Source organism: Diaphorina citri, unplaced genomic scaffold, assembly GCF_000475195.1.
Source record: "Diaphorina citri unplaced genomic scaffold, Diaci psyllid genome assembly version 1.1 scaffold76, whole genome shotgun sequence".
Lineage (NCBI taxonomy): Eukaryota > Metazoa > Arthropoda > Insecta > Hemiptera > Psyllidae > Diaphorina > Diaphorina citri.
This window is the reverse complement of record NW_007377513.1, coordinates 251,546-276,857: the sequence shown is the minus strand read 5'-3', so window position 1 is coordinate 276,857 and position 25,312 is coordinate 251,546. Positions and strand designations below refer to the sequence as shown.

General features: G+C 38.4%; 2 protein-coding genes and 2 long non-coding RNA genes across 4 annotated transcripts in view; all 4 read right to left on the bottom strand.

The window, feature by feature from the left end:
* The window catches only part of LOC103521799 (putative uncharacterized protein DDB_G0271606), a 48,255-nt gene extending 43,335 nt beyond the window's left edge, over nt 1-4,920 (bottom strand). The window contains 2 exon segments of the mRNA XM_026832362.1: nt 2,323-2,807; nt 2,810-4,920. Coding sequence (XP_026688163.1) covers nt 2,323-2,807; nt 2,810-4,633 — 2,309 coding nt within the window. The 5' untranslated portion in view covers nt 4,634-4,920.
* A 4,805-nt stretch (nt 4,921-9,725) lies between these two features.
* LOC113472531 lies at nt 9,726-10,021 on the bottom strand. Its single transcript, XR_003394802.1, has 2 exons — nt 9,940-10,021; nt 9,726-9,858 (listed from the first exon to the last, which is right to left on the bottom strand). It is a non-coding gene; the product is annotated as an uncharacterized LOC113472531 (long non-coding RNA).
* Nucleotides 10,022-10,032: 11 nt separating this feature from the next.
* Nucleotides 10,033-25,312, bottom strand: part of LOC103521740 (zinc finger protein 835-like) — a gene marked incomplete at its 3' end in the record, with an annotated part of 27,365 nt that continues 12,085 nt past the window's right edge. Inside the window, exons 12-15 of the mRNA XM_026832358.1 lie at nt 22,071-22,241; nt 11,360-11,533; nt 10,599-10,753; nt 10,033-10,124 (exon numbers count right to left, since the gene is read on the bottom strand). Coding sequence (XP_026688159.1) covers nt 10,033-10,124; nt 10,599-10,753; nt 11,360-11,533; nt 22,071-22,241 — 592 coding nt within the window. The remainder of the gene's footprint in view (nt 10,125-10,598; nt 10,754-11,359; nt 11,534-22,070; nt 22,242-25,312) is intronic.
* Nucleotides 22,684-24,042, bottom strand: LOC113472535. Its single transcript, XR_003394804.1, has 2 exons — nt 23,736-24,042; nt 22,684-23,207 (listed from the first exon to the last, which is right to left on the bottom strand). It is a non-coding gene; the product is annotated as an uncharacterized LOC113472535 (long non-coding RNA).

Below are 25,312 nucleotides of genomic sequence, written 5' to 3'. Positions count from 1 at the left end.
AGTAGCACCTCAAAACTTTTCCACTCATACAAAATTTCATTCGGTGGCAATTATAAGACCAATGACGATTACCTGGCTGTTCCTATTTCGACTGAGTGGGGTTAAAGACATTAGAGGTATCCAAGCAAGCAATCATTTCCATGACTAATGACGTCCTAGTGCAGAGCTCTGAATTCTGAGTAAGACCTCTAATGACTCATGGGACTTGAATATCTACTTTTGTTATGAAAAGGAATCGTCTCGAATCATAGGAAGAGAAAGATAATTATGGGTCAAGACGTCATCATTATCTACCTCTAATGAAAAGAATGTAATTGCCCAAAGCCCACATGGAACTTCATAGAAAAGACAAGTTGATAAAGGGAGAGACGGAAACACAAGCTCATTCATTCCATTTTGCCAGACTTCGAAAAGAGGCAACATTGGAAAAATGAGGTCCAGAATCAACTCCAATAAACGTTGCAACACTGTTGCAAATCGGAAACATATTTGTGTCATCGTTGTAACACTGTTTCTGCCCTAATTTGGGGGGAAAAAAACACTTTCAAAGCAACTTTGCAAAACTACCTAGTTCAACTCTAATATGGGAAACTCTCACTGGTCCACGTTTTAACACTGTTCCGTCCTAATCTGAGAAACCCTTTTCAATCAACGTTGCAACACGCAACGTTTTCGAGCCGAGATTGAGGAAAAAGTTATTTCTGTCTGCAATAGAGGTAGCCGAAGTTCAAAGCCAATCGTCTAGCCAAGTTGAATGTAGGTACGGTATAGGTACATTATACCTACCTAGTTATTAGACTAGTCTTACCATTACCCCCTTCCTTTCTCCTCTCTTATCTACTCACTCCATAGTAACGTTAGACACCTATGTGCTTATTAAGCTTTGATAGTTTTTTAGTAGTGTGAACTTTGTTTTTCGCCCCTCACCCCTTCTAAATTACCTACTCCCTAACTAAGTGTACCTACCTAACTACCTACCTACTGAAATATTATTACCTCTAGACTACTCTAGAGCAAACTACTTCGTATGTGAACTGTTAGTCCAAAATTGTATACATATACCTATTATCTCTTTAGTAGCATAGGTAGGTAGGTAGGTAGGTAGGTACAATGTACAAAGTACCCACCAAACTACTTTCTAACTGATTTAAGTCAATATCTACTTCAACAGGGCTCCCGGTTTCTCAATCACAAACATACAATTTATTGATTCTTGGAATAGTACCAGACATAATTAAATTGAGGGTGTAGGTTAGATAGGTAATTATCCACGTCACAAGTACACTCCGAGATAAGGAAAATGATATCTGGTGTAACTGAGTAAGTAGATAGGTAGGTATATCAACAAGAGTACAATCTCATTCATGTAGTCATAGACTTATCATAAAGGAAAATGATATCTGGTGTAACTGAGTAGATAGGTAGGTCTATCAACAAGAGTACAATCTCATTCATGTAGTCATAGACTTATCCATACAATTTATTGATTCTTGGAATAGTACCAGACAGAATTAAATTGAGGGTGTAGGTTAGATAGGTAATTATCCACGTCACAAGTACTTACACTCCGAGATAAGGAAAATGATATCTGGTGTAACTGAGTAGATAGGTAGGTCAATCAACAAGAGTACAATCTCATTCATGTAGTCATAGACTTATCATGTGCATAGAATAGCATGATCACTCTAAGTTTATCTTGCCATTAGTCCATGTTGACTTAGCATAGGTTTGTTCAGCACAAGTGTTCACACATTTCCCCATTGCACCCATGTCTCAGCTATGCATTAGTCACTCATAGGATGATGCTAAAGTATTGACACCATGCTACTACCTAGAGACCTGGATTAAAACCTAGGGAAATTCAACTTTCATCTGATTTGAATTACAAAAAAAATCGTCTGATTTGAATTAAAAAAAATAAAATAATAATAATAATAAGTTTGAGAAGGTTTCAGAAACAAACATTTCACACAGCATTTGGTAGGTATGCCTGGATAATAGGTACATACTTACTTAAATAACAAGTACCTACCTAAACTATGTAAGTAGGTAGGTACTTAAGAAATGAAAATTAACATAATAAAACTACTTACTTGCCACAATGGGCTTTTCAGTATTTGCTGATGGTAAGTAAGTATGAATGTTGGGAAAAACTTACCTCTCAACATACTTACTTAAATAACAAGTACCTACCTAAACTATGTAAGTAGGTAGGTACTTAAGAAATGAAAATTAACATAATAAAACTACTTGCCACAATGGGCTTTTCAGTATTTGCTGATGGTAAGTAAGTATGAATAAGGAATGTTGGGAAAAACTTACCTCTCTGTATCTTCATTTTCCTTCTGCTGGTCGTCACCATCATGGTTATGACTCTGCTGCTGCATGTCTTCGCCTCCAGGATTATTGAACATGGTTTGGTTCATATAAACACCAGACTGATGTGGAGGCTGTTGCAAGTTCATGAACTGCTGTGTATGTTGTTGCTGTTGTTGAGGTGGTGGTTGCATTTGGTTTTGTTGTTGTGGTTGCATTTGATTTGCTTGTGGCTGTTGTTGTTGCTGCTGTTGTTGTGGCTGCATTTGGGTTGTTTGTTGCTGTTGGGGTTGCATTTGATTTTGTTGTTGCTGCTGTTGTTGTAATGGAGCCTGTTGCTGTACTTGCTGAGGTTGCATTTGATTAGGTTGTTGTTGCTGTTGTTGTGAGGGTTGCTGCTGTGTTTGTTGCTGTTGAGTAGGAGCTTGTTGGTTTGGCTGGCTTGGTTGTTGCTGTTGTTGATTGGAAGCTTGTTGTTGCTGCTGTTGTGTTGAGTAGGAGCTTGTTGGTTTGGCTGGCTTGGTTGTTGCTGTTGTTGATTGGAAGCTTGTTGTTGCTGCTGTTGTTGTTGTTGTTGATTTTGCTGGTTAGGTTGTTGACTTTGTTGTTGTTGATTGGTTTGTTGGTTTTGCTGTTGAGACGGTGGCTGAATGAACTGTTGCATGTGATGGGTTTGTTGGATTTGCAGAGGCACTTGTTCCATCATCACAGGTTGTTGCATGACTACCACACCTTGTGGCAAAACACCAACTGGTTGTGACATCATTTGCTGGGTTGGTTGTACAGCATAACCCATTTGTTGAGGTTGCTGTGTCAAGAGTTGTTGTGTAGCAGGTAGGACAAGGGAGCTACCTGGTGTATAGTACTGGATAGGTTGTCCTTGGCTTGATGTTTGGATGTACTGCACATTGGTTCCATTCGGTAACATTTGCTGCACTGGTTGATTGAAGATTGGCATGCTTTGCTGCATACTTTGGACACTACTTTGCGAAGTCTGTGTCTGTATTGGTTGCTGGTTTACTTGAATCGGGTTTGATGTTTGCTGTGGTTGTTGTTGCTGTTGATTTGATTGTTGTGACAACTGTTGAGACTGGCTGGTGGGAGGAGGTTGAGGCTGGGGAGAATTCTGATGAATGATATTCGGGGAGGACTGAAGATTTTGCTGTGAAGGTTGTAAGTTTTGCTGGGAGCTCTGGGATGAAGGAGAAGGGTTTTGTTGCATGGTTTGTTGCACCAGAATGGTTTGAGGTTGAGGGACTGTCTGTACAGGTTGACTTTGGGAAGTGGGTTGTAGCACAGGTTGGTGTTGGATGGGTTGTGGATTTGAGTTCTGGTACTGCTGTTGGTTTGGTACTGACACTTGCATTGGCACTTGATAGTTGTTCAGAACTTGCTGGATTTGCTGAGGTTGCAAACTTTGTGGTTGTTGATTATTAGACACAAGTTGCTGAACAGGGATTTGAGAAAGACTTTGGGCATGTTGCTGTTGATGTACTTGTGTCACAGGTTGCGTAAACTGAACTGTCTGACCAGGGGAAATGTTATTAGAATTACTGGTAATGACTTGGGGTAGCTCACTATTCATCATGGATAAGGTATACGGTGGTTCAGATGTAATTATATTATTCCTATCATCTATGTACACAGTTGTCACTAGTCCTGTTCCTGCTCCAATATCATTTATACTATGACTGCTATCACAACCGGATTGGTTATTTACACTAATATTATTATTTTCTAGGTTATCTACACTTTTATTAGGCAGCACCTGGGGTTGAACTGGCATGGAATGATCCAGATAGTCCATACAAACCCACCGGCCCCGTTTGAATGGTTCTGTACTTTCTATCTTCACAACTTTAAATCGTTCATTCCTAGGACCATGTGTATTTTCTACTTCACTGTGTTTAACACCAACTAAATTTAACACTGTGTCAGGAACCACATGTAATTCACTAGTTTTTAGAACACCACTTGGGTTCTCAGGTGGTACAATAGCTAGACCATACTGGGAACTTGTAGGAATGACGGGAGCAGTACTCAGTGCAGTACTCGTGTTGAAGAATACATCTTCCTTGGAGTAGCTAGTGTCTTCAGAATAACTAGGAGTCTCGTTCTCAACGTCTGTTACTCTGGAAATGTCTTCGGTGTGAGATTCATCTAAATCATCGGCCGAGTCATCCCCTAGGTCACTCGGCCTTGTGTTTACGATACAAGTGATCTCAAATGTAGATTTACCTAGTCCAGTCTCACTCTCTCCTTCGTTGTGTGGTTTGTTATCCTCGAGTGTCTTTTTTGATTGTTGAGTGTCAGCCATTCCTACAAGGTGGACAAATGTTTCAGATCTGAGCAGACCTACCTACATCACGTCAAGTCTATCACAACTACACTGAGTTTCAACAACCTTATTTTGTTCACCATTGTCACAGGGATAAAGGTGCACTTCACTAAAAACACGGCGAATAACGTACTAAACTCAACTATTGTTAAATTCCACGAAAACTTCAAAGTTAAATTACATTTCCGTCCGCACTTTTATTTCAGAATTCTTTTTTAGAACATCAAATTCGAAATATTCGAATAACAAAAATATCAACATCCCGTTCTTTGAAAAATTTCAACTATCGATTATTTCAAATCGATAGTTGATTTTCGATTTCTGTATTACCACAGTCTGGAGTAAATCAGGGTCATTAGAACGATTGCCTCTACGAAGAACAAGCTGGGTCCGTCCCTCCGGGAATTTTTTAGCCCGTAGTTTATTCGATCGTGGTTAAAGAATACCTATGTACCTACCTAATTTGTTTAATATTCAGTTTATTATTATTCTTGATTTGATTTTTTAATTTTACTTTCATGTAATGATTTAAAATCAAGACTAGAGCCCGTTCTCCCTTTATTCCCAATATAGTGTACAAGTCACCCATCCATTTATTGGCCTTGCTCGGCGTAGCTTAACATAGATGACGCTAAAACCGGTCTTAAAAGATCGACTGAAGTGTTATCTAAAACTTTCTCGATTTGAGTTCATAGGTCGTCGCGACAAATTTCAAGATCAGAGCTCATTATTTTGTGTGAGAAAATGTGAAAAAAAAAAAAAAAAAAAAAAATCCCAAAATTACCAAATGAACTTTAATTTTTGGCTTTATGGTTTTCTGGACAAAATTAAAAAATCCCCCAAAAAACAGTTTTTTTTTTTTTGTTTTTTGGCTTTATGGTTTTCTGGACAAAATTTGCACCACCATTTTCGTGTTCCTGGTAAAAAGACCTTTAATTTGATATATAGGTCGACCAGGTTTGGATAAGTCCTTCTATGGGGACAGACAGACCGACCGACCGACCGAGCGAGCGAGCGAGCGAGTGACAGACACCGAAGCGAATACAATAGTCCGTCCCTTATACCTTTTTATTACTATTGTAATAATAAAGGAAGGACGGACTAAAAAATCGGATACCGAGATATAATTTTCATTACTTTCAGAGCTCTTAAGTGAGATGTTTGAAGGAGAAGTCTTTTTAAATAGAAGATACCTAAATTTTAATAAACAGCAATTTTCAAATTCCTCCTGAAAAAAAAAACATTCATTTATACATTTACACTTCATACCAAAATCAGTCGAATGTCCAAAAACCCCTAGCCGCTCCAAATTCACCCATCACAAATATCGATTTCTCAACAGTATCGAAATGGGAATATCGACCCTCCACAACTATCGGTATCGGTATCCAAACAAAAACAATGACGCGGCCATCTTGGCCTTCACCTTGGGGATTTTCATCACGCCTCGCACATATGATCGTAATGCAACATGAGGCCTTTTTCGAAAATCATTCGGAAATGAAACGCAAAAGAAGAAAAACCAGGCAAAATTTAGTTTAAAATGCTTCAAATTAGGTTCGATAATTTAAATTACCTCTGTTTTATGCAAATGGAAATGTCTGGACATTTTTCTAGCCGAAATAACCGGCTGAAAACGATGGAAAATTTGCCGACGAAATGTTCTACACATTGCATACTCAAATTTTATTGTTGGGCGCAATAGAATAATACGTAAACGTAAGGCATCCATAGCATTTCATAATCCATACCCACCACACAGTTTATACAGGGTGGTCTAGAGTTACCAGAGGGTTTTTAAAATGATGCTACACGTTCAATTTTTAAGATAAAAGAGTGATATTTATTTTAAATGAAAGATAACAAAATGAGATTTACTTTTTTGGGGATTTTCTTTGTGATGGTGATCAGGTGTGGCAGACAACGCTATCCGAAAAATTGCCCTCATTTTGAAAACACTTAATCTGTGTGCAAAATCGACATACTGTCTTTAGCCTTTCCTGGGCTATAGCACGAATTTCGCGATAAGAAGCACCCGTTAACTCATCCAGAGTCCTTGTCTTCTAAATATACCTACACCTTGTTTTTAACGTATTTCCTCAATAAAAGGAGCGATAAAGGGGGCGATGGCTATCTAGGGGCAAAAATGTAAGTAGGTACCTGTAAGTACTTATTTTTTTTAGTCTTTAAAAAAAAATAATAGAGATAGAGTTTATTTCAAAATGAGTCATTAACTTCCGGGGCCACAAAGTGAGTTTACACTCCGTTTAAATTTAACTCTCGGATTAAAGCAATCTGATTGGTTGATTTCAAAAAGTTGCAAAAAAAATAGCCAATCAGATTACTTAAACCGAGGGTTAAACCGAGTTTAAACTCACTTTGTGTTTCCGGCCTGAACACAAGAGCTACAAAAATTCCAGCCGATTACATTACTTTCCTTATCATTACTTTCCTTCCTATATGATAAGGAAAGTAAAAAAGTGAGAATAAAAATTATTTCACTTTTCCAGTGTCGGAGGGCCCGATGTCTGTCCTCCAGATTATCAAGAATCAGATGACCGTGTCTTCTGGCTCTATTTTCTCCTACGGTTTCTGGGCACCACAATGTTGTCGGCATCAGTAACCGTCATGGACCCAATAGCACTCACCCTGATTCAAGAATATGGTGGCGAGTTTGGTCGAGAGCGATTGTTCTCTACGGTGGGACAAGCCATCTTCTCTCCACTGACTGGACTGTTGATTGACTACAGGAGTCGTCAAGTAGGTAAATATGTCTTTCATCTCATGTTGAAATTTTCTAGAAGTAATATTTTTTTTCGATTAGGAGTTTTAATATAAGTAAGAAACATTGAAATTGATCAAAAAAAGTATTTTCCCATTAATGTGCTGGAGGCTGTGAGTTTATAGCTTGCCGTACGTGGTATTTAAGTTCAAGCTGATATGAAGAAGTTCATATCCTAACAATTCAAAATACTAAAGAGATACCACCACTGTACATGAATTAAAAGAACTATAAAATAAACAGATCGTACAATCTAATACTAGTAAACAATTTATACAGATACATTGCTTCAATCCTCTTTTTCTATTTCCAATCCTATTAATAGTTATGCTGGATTTTATATTTAATAAAATATAAGCTAAATTCCCTAATTCGTACGCTTCATTTTGTTTATTTTTTCCTACGCTGAACCCCCGAAATTCTAGGTTGCGTCCAAACTAAGCATATAAAAACCCACGAATATCACTTTCTATTAATGTTACATTCGTTCTCATTAAATTTAGAACGTGAAAGGTGAGATCAAATTATACTAATTAGATTAGTGCAGAAAACATTTCTAACACTAGACCAATATAAAACAAAACAATGATGCACAAAATAGTGCATAAGTTCCTCAAATATACACAATAGTACTTAATCTACTTAATTTAGAAGAAATGATTGGTGTAGTTTTAAATTCATACCAAGGGGCTAGGTATACTAACTTTCGGATACGAAAAGTAAGTAAGTACCTACTAAGGGCGAGGGAACATGAGGGCTAATAAGTACTTGCCAAAGGTCGAGGCATTACGAAAACCAGCCGCTCTAAAAGGACAAGATTCCAAAAAGTAAAAAATGGAAACAAGATTTCGAAAACAAATAATACCTAATGCCTAAGAAGTGTTGAAGGTACATCCCTAAAGGTGTGTTAATCCTACACCGCACCGTACAAATATCTCTCTCGGCACATTTTCAGGTTTTCTGGTCGACAAGTTTGGCCACTATAAGCCAGTCCTGTTCATATCCCTCGCGCTGAATGCCATCTTTCATCACTCCCTCCTGTTGATTCCACAAATGGAAACGCCAGGTCAAATGCCCGCAGCGTACGTGATGCGACATCCGGAATCCGGTAAAGTTGAGGTAAATGGGGATGTTTCTGCTCATTTCGTGCCAAAACCAAGCCGTTTCCCACGGATTTGAACACCCTGAGCGGAAATATTTTCTTATTCATCTACAATCTTTATGTATTGTGCTGTTAAAACCATAAAGTACAAGAGACCTTGTTTAGACTGCTGGGGTGAAGGGACTTTTCAGTGAATGCCATCTTTCATCACTCCCTCCTGTTGATTCCACAAATGGAAACGCCAGGTCAAATGCCCGCAGCGTACGTGATGCGACATCCAGAATCCGGTAAAGTTGAGGTAAATGGGGATGTTTCTGCTTATTTCGTGCCAAAACCAAGCCGTTTCCCACGGATTTGAACACCCTCAGCGGAAATATTTTCTTATTCATCTACAATCCTTATGTATTGTGCTGTTAAAACCATAAAGTACAAGAGACCTTGTTTAGATTGCTGGGGTGAAGGGACTTTTTAGTCTCATTGGAGTAGGATAAACAAGGTATATTCTACTATTGCTAGGGTAGTTGCAATCGGTAGTGATTCAAGTTATCCCCTGTCAACTCCAAGTAGACGTATCTATTAGGTAAGTAATTTCCTTGAATTTCCTAAATTATGTCAGTTCCCAGATCTTTCCTCAATTTCCTCATGAACACTATATCTTGCCCAACTCAAGGTAATTACTTCAGGCACACTCCATTTGTCAAGGGTCTAGGTGTCCATTGCCCTTGGGATCAATTTAATTTGAAGAAACCATTTGCTGATGAAAATTTGTAGTGAAACAATGAGATAAAATTACTGTGGACTGTGAAAATCAAGAGTCTATTCAGTCTTTTTCTGGAGGTATAAACAGGGTATCAACGAAAACAAAACTTTTCAGATATATGTTGACACTGTTGACAGAACCGTGGATTTTTCGGAACAAAACTTTTGAAGCCATGATCATACTATCCATAATCTCACACAATAATATCTGGCGTGAAATTCCAAACATCTGCAGTTCAATTTAATATATCATGGAAACAAAATCCTGAAAAGAGATATACATACATAATAATGGCATGAAGTTTGACTAAAGGTGTGAAGGTCGTCACCTTAAAGCTCATACAAGGTTATACCTTGGTTATTTACCATAAGGTTCTTGGTTATTTCCCATGATTAACTTTCTTTCTAATTTATGTTTCTTCATTTCAGCCGGAGCAATCCTTAACGCCTCAGTTCAACAGGAGAAATTCCACCCAGAATAGTATCCCACTGCAAGAAGAGAGGCCGCGGAGCTGCAGGTCATATTCCTTATGTTATACATTGTTAGTTCATAGTTCGTACCTAGCTCCACTGCAAGAAGAGAGGCCGCGGAGCTGCAGGTCATATTCCTTATGTTATACATTGTTAGTTCATAGTTCGTACCTAGCTAAAAAAAAGTTCACTAGCTTGTCCATTCATTTTCCAAAATTACACAAATTCCAAAACAATCCAGTAATTGCAGCATAATACTAAGGGGGTCACTTTCAATTGTACATTGTGATCTTCAGGAGGTTGGGGAGGAGGGTGAAGTGAAACATCGAACTTCTTCTTCTCCTTGTGAACGATACCTGAAATAGTTACTTAGGATATTAATATAATTATCATTTTTTTTTCAAGGGGTTTGGTATAGGGAACTGTGACAACGGAAATCTATTCGTCCTGCCACCTTTTCTTCGATCTCCCTCGCCCTCTTCTCCCCCTCACTTTCATTCTCTCAACTCTTTTTCCTATGCAGCTCTCATCTCTTCTTTCAACATGACCATACCACTACAGTCTTCTCTACTGGATTTTCTTCGACACTTCCGTTGCTTTTAACCTATTAATTATGAATTCATTCCTGATAATTCACTGCAGTCTTCTCTCCTGGATTTTCTTCGACGCTTCCGTTGCTTTTATCCTATTAATTATGAATTCATTCCTGATAATCCTGTTCCGTCCAACCTCGTAAATCCACAACTCCACCTCAACATTCTCATTTTTGCGACTTCCAATCTCTTCTCATGTTCATACGTTCTTCATCTTTCCATACAACAATATCTTACCTAATGATGACTCATATAATTTCAACTCCTCTGGATGCATCCGTCTCTTATGGGAGCGACAATTAGATCCATTAGCAAATGTTCTACTACACCAGGGACAAGTGTAGGGTCGCTTGCCTGTATGAAGATTGTGATGGTTCTTCAAATCTTTAGATCTGAAATGAACAAATCATGAGCATTTTTTCTGACGAACTTGGGGAGGAACATACATATTTTAAGGTTTGATTTCTCAAAAGAGTAATAAGAGTGTTAGAGTAATAAGATTATGCACTTTCTAAAAAGAGTAATAAGATTATTCTAAAAAGAGTAATAAGATTATTCTAAAAAGAGTAATAAAAGTATTAGAGTAATAAGATTATGCACTTTCTAAAAAGAGTAATAAGATTATTCTAAAGAGAGTAATAAGAGTATTAGAGTAATAAGATTATGCACTTTCTAAAAAGAGTAATAAGATTATCCCATGAGAGACGAAAAAGAGTAATAAGATCAGTAATTTCATAACATACGAGTAATGGATTTTTTAGTATGAAGAATTTTTTCAATGGTTTAACGTCACTGTATGTGTTTAGGTTTTAAGACTCCATTCGGTGACAAGTTACCCGCCTCACATTAACCTCACCCAGCCCAAGTGGGCCCCGGAAAAGTCATTAGCACGCGATTACCCAGATGGTCACTCATCCGAATACCAACCACATGAAAAGTTGCTCAACTTCAGTGATCTATTCGTGAAGAAAAAAATAGAAAGTAAAAATTATACTTACCTCCGGAATGACTTGCCACAGGTGACACACTGATATGCTTTAGTGTCCCTATGTACGACCAGATGCATACGTAACGTACGTCTAGTATTGAGCTTCATGGGACAATGGGGACAACCATATGGGGTCTCCCCATGAGTATCCAGATGTAACTTCAGTCGATACTTGGTCTTGAACCTAGAAAACATTAAGTTAGTTAGAATAGGAGAAAAAAAAACTCAAGAGGTGATATTAAAAATAAAGCGATAAGAAGCACCCGTTAACTCATCCAGAGTCCTTGTCTTCTAAATATACCTACACCTTGTTTTTAACGTATTTCCATTAAAAAAAGTCACATGAGCTAAGATCGGGTGAGGAGGGAGGAAAATCAAAATGGGTGCAAAACTTCCTCTGAAATTTCACTACTTTTAAGAAATGCCACCACACAGAGAGAAAGTCACATGAGCTAAGATCGGGTGAGGAGGGAGGAAAATCAAAATGGGTGCAAAACTTCCTCTGAGCATTAGTAAAAAATTCACTACCTACTTTTAAGAAATGCCACCACAGAGAGAGAGAGCTCGATGTTGTGGGGTCCACGACTACATTGTAACAAAAGTTCATTTAGTTCTGAACTTAGTGAAATTAATTTTAACAAGCTACGACAAGTTATAACAAAGTAATGGGCAAATCAAAACCGTCAGGTTACTCTGGACCACCCTGTACATTTTAACCAAGGTGGCAAGGTCTATCTCTACTGAGTACCCCAACTATTGGCATACTCACGTTAAAATACCTACACCAACAAAGCGCTCGTAGGTGCGTGAAGAAGGTCCTAAAATAAACCAATATTAATTTAATCCAGGGGCAAAACTTTGGAGACCCCAGTCCTATAAGATAAGGTTACTTTCAACATCCTGCAAGGCTCAAGTTACTTTAGTCCTAGGTCTCTAGAATCTGGAAAATCCTACATAAAATTCTGATTTACATTTTCATATGTTGCTCTAAATTCTAAATAAGTAGGCACTTACCTACATAGAGGATAGTACCTATATTTACCCTTATGTAAGTTACCTATCTATCTCGCTCTCCCCTTGACCACTTTCCTAGCACCCCCTGTCACAGGTAAGTCATCTTGAAAGCCATTCAAGATACAAGTACATACCTACTTAGAAACATATTTTCATTAGGAGCTACCTTCTTGAACTAAATCCAGAGATGGCTTGCGTCAATGTTCTCCTGATGTGGTCCACATCAATGTCCATTCTCTCTCGGGTCTTAAGAAAAATCATCCATTTCCACATCAGTCTGAAGTATCTGAAACTTCACAACGCCATCTTTTGTCATCTCAGAATTAAATCCTACACCGCACCGTACAAATATCTCTCTCGGCACATTTTCAGGTTTTCTGGTCGACAAGTTTGGCCACTATAAGCCAGTCCTGTTCATATCCCTCGCGCTGAATGCCATCTTTCATCACTCCCTCCTGTTGATTCCACAAATGGAAACGCCAGGTCAAATGCCCGCAGCGTACGTGATGCGACATCCAGAATCCGGTAAAGTTGAGGTAAATGGGGATGTTTCTGCTTATTTCGTGCCAAAACCAAGCCGTTTCCCACGGATTTGAACACCCTCAGCGGAAATATTTTCTTATTCATCTACAATCCTTATGTATTGTGCTGTTAAAACCATAAAGTACAAGAGACCTTGTTTAGATTGCTGGGGTGAAGGGACTTTTTAGTCTCATTCGAGTAGGATAAACAAGGTATATTCTACTATTGCTAGGGTAGTTGCAATCGGTAGTGATTCAAGTTATCCCCTGTCAACTCCAAGTAGACGTATCTATTAGGTAAGTAATTTCCTTGAATTTCCTAAATTATGTCAGTTCCCAGATCTTTCCTCAATTTCCTCATGAACACTATATCTTGCCCAACTTTTTTTTCCAGATTTGGTGGAGTCCCTGTCCAAATCGTGATTGTCCTGAAGCAGAAGAGCTCAATATGGTTTTGGATGACTGCGTGGATCACTGTTTGCTTGACAATGGGACTCACAAATCAACTGGAAAAGCCAACTGGTTGGTGCCAGTGGAACAAAGTATTGCCGTGAGACCACCAACATTCATCGGAGTGCCACCCACCGCATTAGGGGTGAGTTGAACCAAATTTTAAGTAGTCTGAGCAAGAATCAGGTTTTTTCTAGAATTAACAGCAAAATTGACACTCGGTCTCATGATCCTTCAATGTTTCAAGTTTCAGAAAGGCAGCGACCTACATGGGCTTGTTCCATCGACTTTGGTCACTGCACCAACCCATGTAAATGGAATTGATGAAATCAGGTGTTAACTTCTCTCCTACCAGCTTTTCTAAAAATTTCACTACCTTCTTCGGTATTTTGGGTAGTAATAATGAACTCTTTGCTCTCTTCTGTAATAATATCATGTTTGTAATGTTAATATCATGTTTGTATGAGACCTTCTTGATAACGTAAATGTGATTTACTTCATGTAGGTAAAGAATCATCTCGATTGAGGTTCCTGAATAGAACAGTTGCGCTTATTTGGGTGATGTTTCAAAGTCAAAGCGCAGGAAAAATGAGGAACAACGGAATTTTTCTTTTTCTTCTACGACTTCTAGATCCCGAGATAAATCGATTAAAAAAATACCGGTAAATTATGAACTCTGACGTCACGACATACGATCGCGTACAGGGTACAGGATGACGTCACATCAAATGTTCCGAGCAAAGCCTGAAGTCTGACGTCACACATCTTTGAATTCTTTCGTTAGAACGGAAAATGAAAATTGAATTTTCGACCTTTAACAGTTATTTTTTCGGAGTTTTGGATTTTTCACAGATTTGGATTTTTCACAACTTTTTACATAGATATCGACCATTTATTAATAATTTTTACCCATTTGCAACTGCTCCATTGAGGATGCTGAATTCTGCCCACCTACATAGTTAGGTAGGTGTTTCAGTCATTTCTCTTCAGGATCATTTCTGAAAAGGCTTCTACGATGGATTTCATCAATATTTTTAGCCCCTAGAAGGTCTGTTGACCTATAAAAAGTCTGTCAGGTGGGGGTTATGATGGGCTAGGGAAAAAAAAAAAAAAAAAAAAAAAAAAAAACTGAAGGTGTGTCCAAACATAGTCGACCGGCCGTCAATCGACTAGACGGGGTGAATCTATGTTGTCGGAGGCAGTGTGGACGGTTCAGTCGACTTCGATCGACGGCCGGTCGACGGTCGACTATGCGACACACCTTTCGGCTACGAAATTTCCTGACCACCAAAAGCCTCCAGTAAATAATGAAAATAGAAGTAGAGGTGTAAAAAATTTGTGTTTTGACCAATATAAGGAGGTTTTGTGACAACTCAAAGGTTCATCATGACAAAATAAGTGACTCATTTCGAAGTCCGATAAAGATAACGAAGAACAACCCCTACAATCTCTGCCACAAATGGGATTTCCATTGAACCAGTAGGTACCTACCTCTGGAAAGGTCTTAAGCAACGTTATTAAAGAAAGTAGATAAGAATTATGTACCTACATTAACCTACAGCCATGCAGGTAGGTACGGTACATAAATACCTCCCTTTTCCTATGACTTAAGAACACTATTAGTAGATAGGCACTATTACTTACTGCCAAGCCGTCTTTTGAGAAATTGCATGGGTAAAAGACTGTTCTCTTTCTTTCCCCACAGGTCTTGAGATACCGTCCGAGGAAGAAGACGAAGATACTACTGACTTTCGACAGCACTTTAGTGAAGAGTTACTTCGGGCCAATCGAGTTAACGTGACGGCCCTAACAAACGAAGACATCAGATGTGGTGGCATGGTACTGGCTACCAATTTGACTATCAATCGACTTACAGAACTGGCTGCGGATTGCATGCTGCAAAAATGTATATTCACGTAAGTCATGTGCGTCATACAGGGAAAATTACCTAATAATAGAGATGCTAGGGTTGGAAAAAAAAAAAAAAAAAAAAAAAAAAAAACTGAATGTGTGTCCAAACATAGTCGACCGGCCGTCAATCGACTCGACGGGGTGAATCTATGTTGTCGGAGGCAGTGTGGACGGTTCAGTCGACTTCGATCGACGGTCGACTATGTGTGAGTGCGACACACCTTTCGGCTACGAAATTTCCCTCACCACCAAAAGCCTCCAGTAATAATAGAGATAGAGTTTATTTCAAAATGAGTCATTAACTTCCGGGGCCACAAAGTGAGTTTACACTCCGTTTAAATTTAACTCTCGGACTAAGCAATCTGATTGGTTGATTTCAAAAAGTTGCAAAAAAAATAGCCAATCAGATTACTTAAACCGAGGGTTAAACCGAGTTTAAACTCACTTTGTGTTTCCGGCCTGAACACAAGAGCTACAAAAATTCCAGCCGATTACATTACTTTCCTTATCATTACTTTCCTTCCTATATGATAAGGAAAGTAAAAAAAAAAGTGAGAATAAAATTTATTTCACTTTTCCAGTGTCGGAGGACCCGATGTAAAAGCGAAGTGGACTTTGAAACAATACGGATTGTCCAAGTTAAGACGGCTGTACATAATTAAAAACTAAACCAGTACCTACAAAAAAAAAGATACATGAGGTACTTTACCAAAAAAATCAACGGAAAAAAACACCTATTTAAGGGCTCTTCCACTTCGCTTTTTTACCACTCAAAATTAAGAGTACGATGACCGTGTCTTCTGGCTCTATTTTCTCCTACGGTTTCTGGGCACCACAATGTTGTCGGCATCAGTAACCGTCATGGACCCAATAGCTCTCACCCTGATTCAAGAATATGGTGGCGAATTTGGTCGAGAGCGATTGTTCTCTACGGTGGGACAAGCCATCTTCTCTCCACTGACTGGACTGTTGATTGACTACAGGAGTCGTCAAGTAGGTAAATATGTCTTTCATCTCATGTTGAAATTTTATATAGAAGTAACATTTTTTCCCGATTAGGAGTTTTAATATAAGTAAGAAACATTGAAATTGATCAAAAAAAGTATTTTCCAATTGATGTGCTGGAGGCTGTGAGTTTATAACTTAGCTTGCCGTACGTGGTATTAAAGTTCAAGCTGATATGAAGAAGTTCATATCCTAACAATTCAAAATACTAAAGAGATACCACCATAATCAATACGGTTTTCTCATTATTTTCATGTTTCAGGTCACACAGATTACTCCTCGGCTTTTTACCTGTACGACATACTCCTGGCCATTTCCATGCTCACAGTCCTCATGATGCCTCTAGGAGCCAAAGTTCCCGCCGACAACATCATGAAAGACTTGATGCGTCTGCTACGACTCCCTCACGTGATTACCTTCATCTTCTTCCTATTCGTGCTGGGTAACTGCTGGGGCTTTATTGAATCCTATCTCTTCCTTTACTTGAAAGAACTCGGAGCACCCAATTATCTCCTGGGGATAACAGTGTCTGTGGGAACGATGAGTAGTATACCTTTCTTGTACGGCGCTGAAAAGATCACCAAGCAGATTGGACATGTCAACATCATCATTGTGGCCTTCTTCTCGCATGCTGTTCGACTAATTGGTTATTCCTTCATTGAGTAAGTTCATATTTATTCCTTTCTAGAGTCTTTAACCCAAGTAGGAAACCTTTTTTTTTATGAAAGGAGAGTAGGTGTTTGTTACAAAGGTTCGAATCCTTTTCTCCCGTTCCTTGATTCAATCATAGTTTGCCCATCCTTCTCGTTTTCTTTCCAGTATTATACCCATTTTCACATGTTCTAAATTTCCTCCTTCTTTTTCAGGAATCCATGGTGGGTATTTCCGTTCGAGACCATCGAATCCCTAGCTGTTCACTTGATGTGGGTCGCCGCCGCTACATACTGCACACTTCTTGCACCGAGAAATTTGATTGCCAGTTTTATCGGCATCTTGGGAATGGCCCATTTTAGTTTGGGTCGAGGCAGTGGCAGTTTCCTCGGAGGCCATCTGATGGGAGATTATGGGACAAGGCAATCGTTTCAAATCATGGGTGTGGTGTCTGCCATCAGTGGTGTGCTCTATGGGTTCCTGCATTTCATTTGGCTCCGAAAGTTCGATGGGAAAACGTTCGACAAGGGTGGTGATTCTGCAGCCAGTAAGTTTGTCTTCTGAACATTACTTCTTGTGGTACACTTGTTAGCAGATAATCATGACAGGTATTTTAAAAAATACTGGTAATACTTATGGTACCTCTCAAAAATTATAACTTCGAATACGATAGATAGGTAGTCGCAAATGAATTCTTTTGATCAGTAAGACCTCTCCAAATTTTCTTTTACAGTAACCGAACAGGCTGAAATGGAGAAGCTGAAAGCAGAAGAGCTAACTTGTTAGCAGATAATCATGACAGGTATTTTAAAAAATACTGGTAATACTTATGGTACCTCTGAAAAATTATACCTTCGAATACGATAGATAGGTAGTCGCAAATGAATTCTTTTCATCAGTGTGTTAGCAGATAATCATGACAGGTATTTTAAAAAATACTGGTAATACTTATGGTACCTCTGAAAAATTATACCTTCGAATACGATAGAGGTAGTCGCAAATGAATTCTTTTCATCAGTGAGACCTCTCCAACTTTTCTTTTACAGTAACCGAACAGGCTGAAATGGAGAAGCTGAAAGCAGAAGAGCTAACCGAATCCCAGGAAGTTGCTGCTGAACTGGCGGAGAGATTAAGTCTGATGATCAAGTTCAATCATCGGGGATCTCTCACATCTCTGGACAGAGAACACATCATGAGCAGACGAAACAGTGCGGCCATTGAGAGAGGAAGCAAAGTGGACTTACTGAAAACGACACTGGAAACCAATCTGGTTAAGAAGACGAGTCCTCAGCTGACCATGAAGACTTCAAGAGAGGAAGCAAAGTGGACTTACTGAAAACGACACTGGAAACCAATCTGGTTAAGAAGACGAGTCCTCAGCTGACCATGAAGACTTCCAATCCGACACTGAATGTTATCAAGGTAATTACTTCAGGCACACTCCATTTGTCAAGGGTCTAGGTGTCCATTGCCCTTGGGATCAATTTAATTTGAAGAAACCATTTACTGATGAAAATTTGTAGTGAAACAATGAGATAAAATTACTGTGGACTGTGAAAGAGTCTATTCAGTCTTTTTCTGGAGGTATAAACAGGGTATCAACGAAAACAAAACTTTTCAGATATACGTTGACATGTGAATGTATGATAAACTTTTTTTAAAAACTTTACTTTAGATACGAATATATAAAGCTGTTTTTTCTAAGCCGCTTTAACTTAAACTGGATAAATATTTTCTTTGTGTTAACAACCTCCACACTGTCTAGTTGACAGCGTGGAGGTTTAATACAAACAAAACGAGATAATTTCATGTAGTTAAACAAACATAGGAATTTATCGAGAAATGCAATGTGTTACTTACCACGTTCTGAGCCTACAGTGGTGCCGGTTGTATCGTTATTGGGATCCAGTACAGGGTTGCCATTTGATGAGGAGGCACGGGGTTCTACATTGTGATCTTCAGGAGGTTGGGGAGGAGGGTGAAGTGAAACATCGAACTTCTTCTTCTCCTTGTGAACGATACCTGAAATAGTTAGGATATTAATATAATTATCTTTTTTTTTCAAGGGGTTCGGTATAGGCTATAGGGAACTCTGACAATGGAAGTCTATTCGTCCTACCACCTTTTCTTCGATCTCCCTCGCCCTCTTCTCCCCCTCACTTTCATTCTCTCAACTCTTTTTCCTATGCAACTCTCATCTCTTCTTTCAACATGGCCATACCACTGCAGTCTTCTCTCCTGGATTTTCTTCGACGCTTCCGTTGCTTTTATCCTATTAATTATGAATTCATTCCTGATAATCCTGTTCCTGTCCAACCTCGTAAATCCACAACTCCACCTCAACATTCTCATTTTTGCGACTTCCAATCTCTTCTCATGTTTATACGTTCTTCATCTTTCCATACAAAAATATCTTACCTAATGATGACTCATATAATTTCAACTCCTCTGGATGCATTCGTCTCTTATGGGAGCGACAATTAGATCCATTAGCAAATGTTCTACTACACCAGGGACAAGTGTAGGGTCGCTTGCCTGTATGAAGATTGTGATGGTTCTTCAAATCTTTAGATCTGAAATGAACAAATCATGAGCATTTTTTCTGACGAACTTGGGGAGGAACATACATATTTTAAGGTTTGATTTCTAAAAAGAGTAATAAGAGTATTAGAGTAATAAGATTATGCACTTCCTAAAAAGAGTGATAAGATTATTCTAAAAAGAGTAATAAGATTATGCACTTTCTAAAAAGAGTAATAAGATTATTCTAAAGAGAGTAATAAGAGTAGTACCTAGCTAAAAAAAGTTCACTAGCTTGTCCATTCATTTTCCAAAATTACACAAATTCCAAAACAATCCAGTAATTGCAACATAATACTAAGGGGGTCACTTTCAATTGCCCATCAAGGGTGGATGGAGGGAGCATAATAGGTAGGGTAGGGTAGGGTGGGGCAAAGGTACGCAGTGGGGTAAAGGTACGCAGGCACTTTTTGAGAAAACGGTGATAGATATCAACTTGAAACCTTTACAGAAATTTGGCTTTTTTTTGTTTAAACATGCACAATGCAGTTTAGTGATGCTCCGGCAAGAGGAAGGGGTCATATTGAGGAAAGATGTTTTGGTTTTAAGTTCGTAAGTCAAACGAGAAAAAATACAAAAATCACAGAAAAAAAGGGGCGAACCTTTGCCCCATCCTACCCTAGGTACTACAAATCATAGGAGTTCTTTTTTTTTTCATATGAACTTCACATGTTTTCAAGTCTTGTGATAGAAGACCTTTACAACTAATCTAAAACTCGTTGATTGTACAATGAATGAAAGATCACTAACAAATAAGAGTATTAGAGTAATAAGATTATGCACTTTCTAAAAAGAGTAATAAGATTATCCCATGAGAGACGAAAAAGAGTAATAAGATCGGTAATTTCATAACATAATGGATTTTTAGTATGAAGAATTTTTTCAATGGTTTAACGTCACTGTATTTGTTTAGGTTGTAAGACTCCATTCGGTGACAAGTTACCCGCCTCACATTAACCTCACCCAGCCCAAGTGGGCCCCGGAAAAGTCGTTAGCACGCGATTGCCCAGATGGTCACTCATCCGGATACCAACCACACGAAACGTTGCTCAACTTCAGTGATCTATTCGTGAAGGAAAAAATAGAAAGTAAAAATTAATCACTAACACAAAAGAGGACGCGACATGCTAACACATAAATTAATTTACAGAAAGACCTTCTTGATTTCTTAGTAGTAGTTATTTTGAAAAAAACTTTTGTTTCTTAGTTGGTACGTGTAGAAATGGACAATGAACCAGTTACTTATCTCCAGATATTAAAACAACCCAATTTTTTCTGTTTTGCTCCACAGTGGATCAATACCAGAAGAAGATCATGAGCACAACACAGTTTCCTGACGAACACAAGCCATGAACTGAGTCCAGCCTACAATGACGTCATTATGTGGATCCATATGTCAAGTGTGACGTCACCACTGATGATTTGTATCTAATGTTATACATTATAGGGTCTAGCTTATATCTTAATAATTTACATGAATATAATTTTAAGTTATTTAGAATGTAAATAGTAATATTAGTACCTAATTCAGTAAAGTAAACAGATAATAATAGTTCTCGTTCACTTTTTTTTTCAAGACAGATAAAATTCCATGTAGCGGTTGAGATTCTAATGGCAGGTCGCATGTCTTTCACAAAACACATAGTTAGTCATAGAGTTCAATGAGATAATGATGGACTAAACAGTGGGGAAATATTATTGTTTTCAATTGAAATGATTTATTACAAAATCATAGAAATAAAATACTTTCTTTGCGTATAAACAAATTTTTCATTGTAAATGACAGTAGGTATAAATAAATAGTCACATCTATGTAATATTTAAATTAAAAGGTTGGGTAAAAAATAGCTAGTATACAATGAGAATTTTACAGAGAACGGTGGATAAAGGTGATTTCCTCAAGACTTGTAATTTTCCAAGTCCCTATGTGTAGGATGTAAAATTAAGGTAATTATTAAGTCAAGAATTCAAATGCCTTACCAATACAACTGAAAGAACAATATTTTTTTCAAATTATCAGACTAGAGCTTTTGAAAATCTCTAACTACACGAATTCACTCGGTATACCAACTTCTCTTGAAACATTAAACTGTTATGAGGTCTAAAAATCTCTATAAAATCAAATAAAAGTCCTGTACATTCTATAAAACGGGATGAAAAAAAGACGATAGTCCAAATATGAAATAATAAAATTGATATTGCGACCGCTCTCCTAGGAAATGCCAAAAACACTACCAGGATCACTAATAAACACCTTATACTTAATTTAAACGACCGGATTCTAGATGGTATTGAGACATATGAAAGACAATTTATGAGTTTTTTAATGGAACAGTGGAAAAGCGAAGTGGACTTTGAAACAATACGGATTGTCCAAGTTAAGACGGCTGTACATAATTAAAAACTAAACCAGTACCTACAAAAAAAGGTACATGAGGTACTTTACCGAAAAAAATCAACGGAAAAAAGCACCTATTTAAGGGCTCTTCCACTTCGCTTTTTTTACCACTCAAAATTAAGAGTACGTGATCCGGATCCGCAAAGTCGTTTAACTTCAGTGATCCATTGGGAACTCTCTCTCTGACTTACTTCTTAGAACAGATGTCACATTTCCAAGGCGCATCATCGCTATGTATGGTCAAATGCTCCTGTAGGATTCCCTTGCTAGCAAAACTCTGTCCACACTCATGACATACGAACGGTCGTTCACCGAGGTGCACTGCCTTGGTATGAGCAGTCACTGCGGATCTACTGCTAAACCTGGATTGAAGATGGAATTTAGAATGAATTTGGATTTAAAAATTTATTTATCGTATGACTTCCCCCCTTTACCCATCTTTGTAAACTATCCTAATTACTAAGGATATTTAAGTATGCCAAATAAATAAATAAATGACATTTGAAAGAAAAAAGAAAATGGAAAAGCTAGACTAGTTAGCTATCCTAAACAGATAGGTTATTATCGGAATGACTAGCTTTATCCTACCCTGTTTTCCTTCCCTCTTCGATTTTAGGACGACAAGACCTCCGTTGTTACAGTTGCCTCCTCTGTACATGAATTAAAAGAACTATAAAATAAACAGATCGTACAATCTAATACTAGTAAACAATTTATACAGATACATTGCTTCAATCCTATTTTTCTATTTCCAATCCTATTGATAGTTATGCTGGATTTTATATTTAATAAAATATAAGCTAAATTCCCTAATTCGTACACTTCATTTTGTTTATTTTTCTCCTAGGCTGAACCCCCGAAATTCTAGGTTGCGTCCAAACGAAGCATATAAAAACCCACGAAAATCACTTTCTATTAATGTTACATTCGTTCTCATTAAATTTAGAACGTGAAAGGTGAGATCAAATTATACTAATTAGCTTAGTGCAGAAAACATTTCTAACACTAGACCAATATAAAACAAAACAAGCACAAAATAGTGCATAAGTTCCTCAAATATACACAATAATACTTAATCTACCTACTTAATTTAGAAGAAATGATTGGTGTAGTTTTAAATCCATACCAAGGGGCTAGGTATACTAACTTTCGGATACGAAAAGTAAGTAAGTACCTACTAAGGAAACAAGTCATCTCTTCACACCGTGTAACCATGAGGGCTAATGAGTACTTGCCAAGGGTCGAGGCATTACGAAAACCAGCCGCTCTAAAAGGACAAGATTCCAAAAAGTAAAAAATGGAAACAAGATTCCGAAAACAAATAATACCTGATGCCTAAGAAGTGCTGAAGGTACATCCCTAAAGCCTAAAGGTGTGTCCAAACATGGTTTGTTCAACCTTTATGTATTATGACGTTACCCGTTATTTGTAGATTCGTAGAAGCTTAACCCATCCTTTAGGGCTATCTAGCCCCTACACCTAGGCATCAGTTTGGGCTTTTTGTGTACCCGTTATAATATGAACTCTACATATTATGGGCGTTACCGTGACGGTTATACATGAGATTATGAATGTACGGGTTACCGGGGAAGGCAGGAATCGTGGCCGGGAATTCTGCTGATTGCTCGTTATTATGCTGATCATAGAAATGTCCTGCAGACTCGTTGGGGATCTGGAAGTTGAACTGCTGATAGGCGTAGTTCTGCTGCGCAACAGTTGTTACCTGATGGTGATGGCCGGTGCCGGGGTGCGCGTTATACATGCGCGTTACGAGGCATTACGAAAACCAGCCGCTCTAAAAGGACAAGATTCCAAAAAGTAAAAAATGGAAACAAGATTCCGAAAACAAATAATACCTAATGCCTAAGAAGTGAAGGTACATCCCTAAAGGTGTGTCCAAACATGGTCGACCGGCCGCGTCGATCGACGTAAATTTATTGTGAATCGATGTGAATCGACGGCCGACGACTATGTGTGGACACACCTTAACAACCAACAAAGTGAATTGTCAATTGCTCTGCTAATCACGGGCACGGGTGGTCCAGTGGTAACGCGCTTGCTTGCTATGCAGAAGGTCCCGGGTTCGAATCCCACCATCGACAAAAATTTGTACTCGTTTTTCGATTGCAAATATTTCAACGGGTTACTTTCTGGTGTTCTCGAGTTGACCCAGGACCTAAATGGGAAGTATTGTGTCTCTTCTTTTTTTTTTTTTTTTTTTTTTTTTAATAATAAATCATAATGTCCGGAATAACTGTGCCTAGATCTTCCAAACTCACGGGAAAATCCGGCAAAATTTCAATCATTATGCATATTATGGACGTTTAACATTTATGTATAAGTAATGCCGTTACCCGTTATTTGTAGATTCGTATAAGCTTAACCCATCCTTTATGGCTATCTAGCCCCTACACTTAAACCTCAGATTGGACTTTTTGTGTACCCGTTATAGTATGAACTCTACATATTATGGGCGTTACCGTGACGGTTATACATGAGATTATGAATGTACGGGTTACCGGGGAAGGCAGGAATCGTGGCCGGGAATTCTGCTGATTGCTCGTTATTATGCTGATCATAGAAATGTCCTGCAGACTCGTTGGGGATCTGGAAGTTGAACTGCTGATAGGCGTAGTTCTGCTGCGCAACAGTTGTTACCTGATGGTGATGGCCGGTGCCGGGGTGCGCGTTATACATGCGCGTTAGTTTGAGTAGCTGCGCATTCAGCTTGTCTTCGTGGAGACTTTTATCGTCTTCCTCACCGCCTGGAAATGGGAGGATTTTGCTATGGTTAGTACACGTGTACAACGGGAAAAGCTGAGTCCAAAAAAATGGTTACTGGGTGTTCATAATGTTCATTCCGCTCCCGAAAAACGTACGACTTTACTCGGCTCCGCTCTAGTGTAGGGTCAATAGTCCTCGTTATGGAGGAGCACTTAACCTAGGCATGTTTGACAAAAAATAAATAAATAAATAAAAATAAAAAATAAAGGGGGAAGAGAACATGTGTGAGTGTGAATGTATGATAAACTCTTTTTAAAAACTTTACTTTAGATCCGATATATATAAAGCTGTTTTTTCTAAGCCGCTTTAACTTAAACTGGATAAATATTTTCTTTGTGTTAACAACCTCCACACTGTCTAGTTGACAGCGTGGAGGTTTAATACAAACAAAACGAGATAATTTCATGTAGTTAAACAAACATAGGAATTTATCGAGAAATGCAATGTGTTACTTACCACGTTCTGAGCCTACAGTGGTGCCGGTTGTATCGTTATTGGGATCCAGTACAGGGTTGCCATTTGATGAGGAGGCACGGGGTTCTACATTGTGATCTTCAGGAGGTTGGGGAGGAGGGTGAAGTGAAACATCGAACTTCTTCTTCTCCTTGTGAACGATACCTGAAATAGTTAGGATATTAATATAATTATC